This window comes from Montipora foliosa, chromosome 2, assembly GCF_036669935.1.
Source record: "Montipora foliosa isolate CH-2021 chromosome 2, ASM3666993v2, whole genome shotgun sequence".
NCBI lineage: Eukaryota > Metazoa > Cnidaria > Anthozoa > Scleractinia > Acroporidae > Montipora > Montipora foliosa.
Genome location: NC_090870.1, coordinates 31,612,673 through 31,622,026, shown reverse-complemented (window position 1 = coordinate 31,622,026; position 9,354 = coordinate 31,612,673). Strand labels below are relative to the sequence as shown.

At 39.8% G+C, this 9,354-nt stretch overlaps 1 protein-coding gene across 1 annotated transcript; it reads left to right on the top strand.

The window, feature by feature from the left end:
* Positions 1-244: 244 nt before the first annotated feature.
* Positions 245-694, top strand: LOC137991513 (uncharacterized). The gene has a single exon (XM_068836588.1). The coding sequence runs from the start codon at positions 245-247 to the stop codon at positions 692-694; it is 450 nt and encodes a 149-aa protein (XP_068692689.1).
* The last annotated feature ends 8,660 nt before the right edge of the window (positions 695-9,354 follow it).

The following is a 9,354-nucleotide window of genomic DNA, read 5'->3' as shown; positions in this document are numbered from 1 at the left end:
TATGCCAGAATTCTAAGAAGAAAATTGTCAAGGTTAGAGAAGTGCCATGTCCAGATGATTCAGAAAATTCCGTGAGCAATGAACATGTTTTCGTGGTTGGACCACACAAGCATGACAAGAACGTCACGGCTGTTATTTCCAGCATTGCGCTTGATATAATGATTGATTCTGGGGCGAGCACCAGACAACTGCAAAATTCATTGTGGTGCAAGATGAACGCACTGGCTCGTTACTCGGAAGCGAAATGACAATCAACCTTGGTCTGCTCCAAGAAGTCACGGAAATTCGTAATCTGTTATGCACGACTGACCCCGTAATGCAAATATTGGCGAAATATGACAAAGAGTTCCAAAGTGTCGGAAAACTGCGCGATTTCTCAATGCAAATTCATGTGTATCCCTCGGTTACGCCTATTGCACAGCCTCTATGTCAAATTCCCTCTCAGATCCGCGCCAAAGTTGACCATAAAATACGCGAGCTTGAACAGCTGGACATCATTGAACGTGTCAAAGGACCAACACCGTGGGTTTCACTTGTTGCCATACCCAAACCCAATGGTGAAGTTGGAGTGTGCGTTGACATGCGCCAAGCAAATCAAGCCATTCTGCGGAAGTGTCAACAAATTCCTACACTGGAAGAGACACTCCAGGAGCTTAATGGAGCGGCACTGTTTTCAAAACTTGACCTCTGCTGAGGATATCATCAAATTGAATCAAACCGTGAATAACGAGAAATCACCACCTTTGCAACCCATCAAGGCCTGTGGCGTTACAAAAGGCTAATGTTTGGTATCTCTTCAGCTCCCGAAGCATACCAATACATTATTCAGCAAAGTCTCAGTCGCTGCCCAGGCATGCGGAATATCTCTGATGATATTATCGTTTATGGAAAAGACCAAGCCGAGCATGACCGAAACTTGGGGCAAGTTTTGCAGCAGATCGTAGAGAAACCCTGAATAAGGACAAATGCCTGTTCAGTGTTCTGCAGCTCACTTTCTTTGGTTTCAAGGTCTCTTCTGCCGCAATAAGTCCTGATGACCAGAAAGTCTCTGCCATCAAAAATGCCCAGAGGCCTACAAATCCAAACAAGGTTCGCAGCTTCCTTGGCCTCATAAATTACTGTGCTAGATTCTTCCCCAACCCTGTAAGATGCGTGAAACAAATCCTAAGATGGAAGGCTTTCCAAACTTTCTATCTACCTTTAGCCCTACGGAAATTATCCCTAAACCTCCATAAATGGATTATATAACAAACTAGACAGAAGCCATGTGAGATCCTTCTTTTCTAAAGTTTTTGATCTGACAAACTGATCATTGCAGGGTTGTCAAAATAAGCCGGCAACCGGCTCATTTCACCGGCTATTCCGAATACTGCGGAAATAAAATTGTTCAGTTAACAATTCCTTGGAAGCCAAATCGGATCACAGGGAGTAAAAAAAAAAATTATTTTGCTTAAAAAGGTACAATAAAATGTGTGCGTGACACGATTCGGAACTGATTTAATTGATTGTGAAAGCTGAGAATGTCGCGTCGATGTGCGTGCTTGCGAAATGCGAGAAGAGATTGCGTTAGAGCGCACGAGGTAGAAAAAAAATCATGGCGACCGGAGGCAGCGGAGCGAAACGAAATAGGACTTTGCTTGATTTCAATTTTATTAAAAAGAAGAAGATCAGTGAAGATCAAGAGGAGAATGAGCAAGACGACGAGCAAGGTAAGTGTTGATAAAAACTCGTCCTTTACACGTTTTGTATTGTTTACGAAAACAATATCAGTGGAAAGACCTCACACAATGCATTCAATACCCGGACACGACAAAAGTCGTTCTGGTTCACTGGTTATCTTGTGAGTACTAACATTTTCATGTAATTGAGCGTTATACTTTTTTCTATCATTCGAATTATCCATTCTTTTGTCTCGCTTTAGAAACATTTTTGTTTCTTACGCTACTGTAAAAGTTTTGAACCGCCTTATTAAATTACTATTATTTACATTTTGCGTTTTGGCTGGCGCGTGTCTGCTGACATATTTAAGTAATCAAAAAGAAATACTAAGGCTAATACTACTACTGAAACGAAGAAGGATAATTTTAAAATAAGTTAAGCTTTATTTGCAAGACGAAACACTCAAGCAGCCAAATGCGTGTTTATACAAACAAGAAAGTCGTCAAATTTATCCGCTAGACGTGACGGCGCCTCAGTTAATTAGTAAAATGTTCATTTCATTCTTGTGGGCTCTTGAGGAATTTTTTTTTTTACCGGGTTTTTACATTTTTAAAAGGACATTTTGATAATTGTAAATTTTGTGAAAGAAGAAAAATTTTGTGAAAAGTTCTTTTATTATTGCATCCCTAACTTTTTTGGCATACATTTCAGAGGGGCAAAATGGGAAAAGGGTTTTTAAGCAAGTCTAATTAATTTTGGTTTTTTAGAGATGGAAGTTGTAAGCACCGATGTAACCACACAGAGCAGTACCCAGATAAATAGCAGCTCAAATCAAACAACTGCATCTACTAGTCAGGAATTGGAATGCAGCTCTATTCATCAATTAAGCGGTTCAGCTTCAAGTGGCCCAGCTCTTCTCAGTGAGGATAGCACAGCATTGCAATCTAGCGCTCCACAACTACCAGAAGATGAGACAAACAGAATCATTGAAAATTTGTTTTCATCAGCACAAATTGATAAAATGCATCACTTCCATAAATGTCGAAACACCGGCTGCAATGGTATTTCAAAAGAAGAGATGGATCGAGTCAAGATGACCAAAAAGAAAGATCGTTTTCAGCACGAGTGGTTGTTCAAGAGGGAGACATGCTTTTGTCCCCAAACTGGTATCTGGTGGCTCGTTTATGTGGAGAACGAGGGAATGTATTGCCTACTCTGCCGTAAACATAAAAGCAAGTCTGCCCAGAACAGAAGTGAAACATTTTCAAGTGATCCATCCACAAGATTCAAGTGGAGTACAGTCAAGGAACATATGACCTGTGCAAAACATCAGACAACAGTGAAGAATGAGCTGTTAAATCGAGTGTCTCACTTCCAAAAGCAAATGGATGAAAAGGAGAGTTCTAAGGTTGTAGTGCTACAGGAAGCTTTCCATGCAGTGTACTGGCTGGCGAAGGAGTCCATTGCCAACAGGAAGATCACGTCCCTCCTTGAGCTGATGGAGCTCTTGGGTCTTGAAGAGCTGAAGTATTTCGCACATCGATCTCGTGGATCACTCAGGGAGATATTTCTTACGATTGGAAATACAGTGCGTGATCATATCTGTGGTAAGCTTCAAGAGCAGTCCTTTTATGGCCTGTTGGTGGATGACATGGCAGATGTCAGCAATGAAGAGCAAATGCTGGCTTTTGTTCAGTACTTTGATGTGGACCTAGCCAGACTAGAGTGCAAGTTCTTATTTACAGCCAATGTTCTGGAAGAATCTGCAAGTGCTGATGCAACAACATTACATGGTGTTATCACTGAACAGCTTCAAGCTTTGAAGATTCCCTTAAAGAACCTAAGGGGCCTTGCAACTGATGGGGCAAGTGTAATGACTGGTAAAACCAGAGGCCTAGCAGCATTACTGAAGAAGGATGTCATCAGCTTGGTGGCAGTTCATTGTGTATGCCACAGGTTAGCTCTGGCCTGCACGGACACCAACGAGGAACTAGCAATGATAAAGGCGGTGGAGACAGAGGTCACACAGCTGTGGAAAATCTTCGACAACTCTCCAAAGAAGCTTGCAGCATACCTAAAGGTACAAGAAGAGATGAAACAACTTACTCTTGGGGCCAAGGCAAACAAGAGAATTGGCAAGCGGTTAAAGAAGGCCTGCAAAACACGGTGGCTATCTTTTGACAATGCCATAGCAGCAGTATGTTCAGACCTTCCTTCCATCCTCCAAACCCTCCGCCAGTTGAAGGCAGACCCGTCTTGCTATGGTCTACTGAAGAAGCTCATGAAAGTAAAGAAAATAGGCACCATTTACATTCTTCGTGAAGTTCTTCCAGTACTAAGTGACCTTAGTAGAGTGTTCCAGCAGGGTACGATCAACTTTGCCCACATCAAACCATCAATCACCGTTTGCAAGGAGAAACTTGTCGCACTTGTTGACAGTAAATCTCCAATAAAGAAGCTGCAAGATGATTTAGCTGAAGGAGGAACCTTGGCTGTTACTGAAATCAAGTTCTCAAGCAAAGACATCGAGTATCTGGAGAATCTCTTAAAGAACTATGTCAATGGGCTGGTCAAGAATATCACCAAAAGATTCAAAGATGCGACTCCAGTTCTCACAGCAATGCAAGTGTTTGATAAAACAGCCATACCACCTAAAGAGAGTGATGATTTCATGGAGTATGGCCAAGAGCACATCGATGTTCTGGCTTCTCACTACTTCCCAGGTGATGAAGTTAGTCAAACACAGCTTCAAGCTGAGTGGAAACTCATCAAGTACGACCTCCTCACATGGAAGCTGCCTCAAACTGTCAAAGATGGTAAACTTTCTTGCGCAGAATGGGTCATGCAGCAGCTGGTTAAGCAGAAGTTTTCTTACCGAGGACATTTCCCTCTGATGATCTCTGTTGTAGAAGCCCTTCTTGTCATTCCAGTATCAAATGCCTGGCCCGAAAGGGGGGCATCGAAAGTGAAGTTAATCAAGAATCGCCTGCGAAGTCTTCTGAAGGGGGACATGCTAAATTCCCTGATGCATATCAGCTTAAATGGCCCACCCGTTACCTCAGAAGAAGGCCGGCAAGTAATCAAAGATAGTGTGGTTCCTGGTTGGCTGCTAAAAACCGCAAGAAACTTCCATCTGTTCATCCATCTGTTCCCACTGCCGCTGGTCCTTCCACACAACCAAAACCAGCAGAACACAGTACCCACACACAGGCTACTCAAACAGTGGTTGAAGAGATCGCAGAACAAGTGCAAGTGGATGATGAGGTTACTCTTGCAGCTGAAAAGCTTGGGCTTCCTTTAGATGATGAAGTGGATGATCATGAATCAGATGAATCTGATTATTACAGTGATTTTGAAAACGATTAGAACAATCCAATCTGTAATGAGATTAGACTAATCTGAAGCATCATAGTCTCTTCAATATTTTGTATTTGATAGTGAATGTAATTTTATTTCAATCAATGTTACAGTTATTTACGTTTCAAATAGTGGATTGAAGGACTACACAGTAACTGTATACCATAATACTGTGAAAAAGAAAAGTTGTTTTGAAGACAAAATACAGTGTCAGAGAATAGTAGTTTCCTTCATGTTCACTACAGTTTCTCAGGATTTTTAATTACATGGCATGTAAAGAAAATAAAGGTAATGGCAGGCATGGTGACTGTAAGCTGTCCAATACCATGCCGGTTATACATGACTTCAAGTATTTCATAAAGGTGGATTCCAGAGCTATAAGACCAAATTAAGAGTGGGCAAACCATCTACAAATTTACAAAATGTTTGCTGAAAATAGTCCCAGATTGCATCTCAGAGTATCATTTTTTCAAAAATTTTCTGGGGGAGGCCCCCCAGACCCCCCCTATGGGAGGGGGGCCACCCCCCTCCCATACCCTCCCCGAACGATGCGCAAAGCGCATCGTCCCTTGCCGCTTCGCGGCAAGGTTTTCACGGCAGCCGCCTACTTTTGGTACAGAACCTGCTAATCTGAAACCTTGTGACAACCCTGCATTGATTCAAGCAATGTAGTAATGCAGTAATGTAGTAAGGTAGTAATGTAGTAAGGTAGTAATGTAATAATGTAGTAATGTAGTAATGTAGTAAATTTAAACAAATAAAAAAAAGATTTTTTCAAAAAAGAAAAACAAAAAAAAAACAATCCTTATAAAAATAATTGCTTGCCTGGTCTGAAATGAAAAAGACTAACATTTAACAAACATGCTGTGTGAACCTATTGATCTCATTTCTCCCAATTACAATAAACACTTTCTAAGACTTTATTTCTACACCTTAGTCACCAGGAAAGTATTCAACAAAAACTTAACATTAGGTTAGTGATCCCCCTAATCCTAAACCCTAACACCTAAAACATCTATGTGGTAAGCAGACGCAAGTGAGACCTGACGATGCCAACCTTGAAGTAAGGGTGTTACAGCCTACAATGTCATCTTTAAGATTGATTGTAGGAGGTGTGATAGAAGGTGCGTTTAAATGAGAAATCATAAGTTAATGATATTTGTTGATGCCAAACTCTACTTAACCTTACCGTTCGTATGATCCCATAGTTCTTAAATCACCGATTCTAATGCGCCAATATACAAAATGCACACTTTGTTAGTGGTGTATGTCACATACTCTCTGAGCCACACTGTTACTTCAAAAAGGGAACAATGAAACAAGAGAGTTACCTGACTAGTAAAACATCAGACCTTTCAAGCCACAACAGTCACTGTAACTTTTACATCCTAGGAAACAAACCAAACTATATAGGCAGAGTGATAGCTGCAATAGGCGATGATTCCCTTGAGGCATCAGGCATCTTGAAATCACAAAGGTAAGATTATATAACCGGGAGAATGTCATTGATAAGGAAACCGAAGATATAGATACGCCACTTAGAATGGCTTTATGATCTAAATTCATTACAGAATACGATGTTTATACAGTACTGTCACCACGAACTCTGTGGTGATCCTTTTATTAGCACAATATTGTCCAAAAGTCTTTATACAGTCTTAAAGTTTAATTAAAAGACTATAAAATATGATTTATATACTTTTTTTTTTACAATGCCTTAATTAAACATAAACATCTAGAACCATTAATATTTAACTTTCAGGGACCTATTGCAGCAACAGGATGAGTATCGTCAATCTGTAATTTTGGCAATCCCTCAATATCAAAAATGTTATTATTAGAAAGTGCAAGGAATAGACAAAACAAACACAAGTCCTTAACTCGCATGTCTTAACACTTTTAGGAAATTGAAGAGATATGGAATACAGATGAACGAGAACCTGAAGCAGAAGTCATTGTTAGTGCAATATCTTCTACAGACTTGCTTGCACATTTGCACTTTATTCGTAACTATAGGCAATATTAGCATGACCAGTTTAATGTAGTGAACCAATCCTTGAAGCAATGAAAGTAATTTCAAAATTAATGTCGAAAGCTAAGGTTATTTACATTTTACAGTCTCTCTGTGTATGTTACGTTCTTAGCGGTTCAAGAGCACAAAAACTCAAGAGGACGACAAGAACATATGTAGCAAGCTGAAGAAAACTGTGCATATCTTTAACTTTCTCGTCATTACTTGTTTTCCTGTGTTGTTCACAATACAAGTTACTTTCGCTTATTGAGCCTTAATGTGTCTTCTTGAGTACAGTGTATGATATGGGATAAAATTGTTGGACTTCCAATATCCAATGTGTTGGACGTCTAAGAATCCAATCCAGTGCTGCACCTTCTTCAGCACTGAACGTAGAACTGACAATAAAAGTTATTTTTTGGGTAACAGCCGCTGTGAGGATTAAAGATTGTCAAAATTGATGTTTGGGAAGTAAACTACTGTTAATGGACTTAATGTTGATATACATGTAAATTTATTGGAAGTCACACAAGGAACAAAAAGAACAATAAGTCCATTTCAATCATCCCCATTATAACCCCTGCAAAAGTATTAGTGTGTTTGAGTATTTTGAGCATTCAAATGTAAACTTTGCACCATATACCATTATTATAGTAGTTTTTCTTTTTTTTTTATTCTATTTAGGTGAGACAGAAAAAAATCATGGCCTTTGGGGCTTAGGTAAAGTTTCCAAGGATGATCTTCTTCAACTGTACACATACAAATAAACTAATGGATTTAGAAAGCAGGTCGCACAGTTTATGCAAGAGTTATGGCAAACTTTCTGTTTCTTTTTTCTTATTTCAGCTGTATATCTAGTTATTGCAACTGAGTCTAATAAACTATTGACCTACAGGGGTTGCTAGCTAACCGCATCCGAAAGGAAAGTCAGGGGGATGACTGTGATGATGACAACAGTGGAAACCGTGAAACTGTAAGTACCTATCCTGTCTAAAAACTAGTGATACCGAAAATGCCAGGCTTATATTATGTGCTCTCGGGTTTCACGGGGTCCAAATCAATTCCAAGCTGGTCCATCCCTTTAGGTATTTGTAATTTTTTTCCTGAGCCAATTAACAATAAATTTTCCAGCAAATGCACAGCAAATAGACCACCTTTGGAAACTACTAACTTGCATACTTCCCTTAGTATATATCAGCCCACATACCAGCAACCAGAAGGGGTCTAGTTAACAAAAAAAAAAAACATGCACATAGAGACTTGAATAAACAGACTAAATTCCTCAGAAATGTTTTCATCAAGCTTTATGGACAATGAAAAAATACTATACTTCAGCAAACCACATGTGGTAAATAAATGACCGACCTATAACAGCAATAGATCACACTAGTGCCGCATTTGAACAATTCTATTGACATAGCTTACCTTAACAGTCGAAAAATGCAATTCATTTAAGATTAAGCTTCTAGTTTTAAGCCTGTGACCCTTGTTTCTGCAGCAGAAGTAAGCTCACCTTAACCTTGCCAAAAGCTATTGCAGGATCGAAGTTAAGCACATTTGAAGCAATCAACGTTTTCATCTTTGCCATTTTATGTTCTCTTTTTTGTTCTGAAAGTGACATTAAACGATAGGCTGTAAGTCAATTGGCACGATGACCAGGTTATGTGTAGTGGCGAACATTGTGGTACCTCAATGGGCCAAGCTGCAGATTTTTTTTCGTTTGCTTTTGAAACTTCCGGGACTTACTTCTGGCTACATGATGGCCGGCAGAACATTTTCCCCAGACAACACTTTCAGGACTTCCAAAGGAGCTAGGCCCCAGGACACTACCAGCTTCTTTATCTTCCAGAGGAGAGACTATGCCCAAAGCTTTAGTACCAATTGGCAAAGTGATATACCGTTTCTTTTAAAATATAAAGGTCAATGAAATAAAACCAGGCTAAAAATCAAATCAAACTGTTGCAATGGACTCCTTTAAATAGTCATTTCTCGAGTTCCATTCACTATACGGTTAGCCTTGTTCTGTATTTGTCTATTTCAGCTCCCAACCATATTTGGTAAATCACGTGACCAAAGGAGAAACTTCCATGTAAACAGGCCCTTGGTACAAAGAAATAAGACATCGTGCCTTGTTTCGGGAGAAAGTTCCTGCGAGCAGTCTCTTTGATCTTCCTTCAGTTGATAAGTCGGGAAAAATCCCGACTGTTTGTTTCCGTTTTGTGTTGTGGTTATGGTCACGCATGACTCATGCACAGATAAATTTGCTTTCAAGGCAGCTAGCAAAGTCTTCTTCCTCTTCCGGACTTATCAAGGAAGATTAAAGTGAC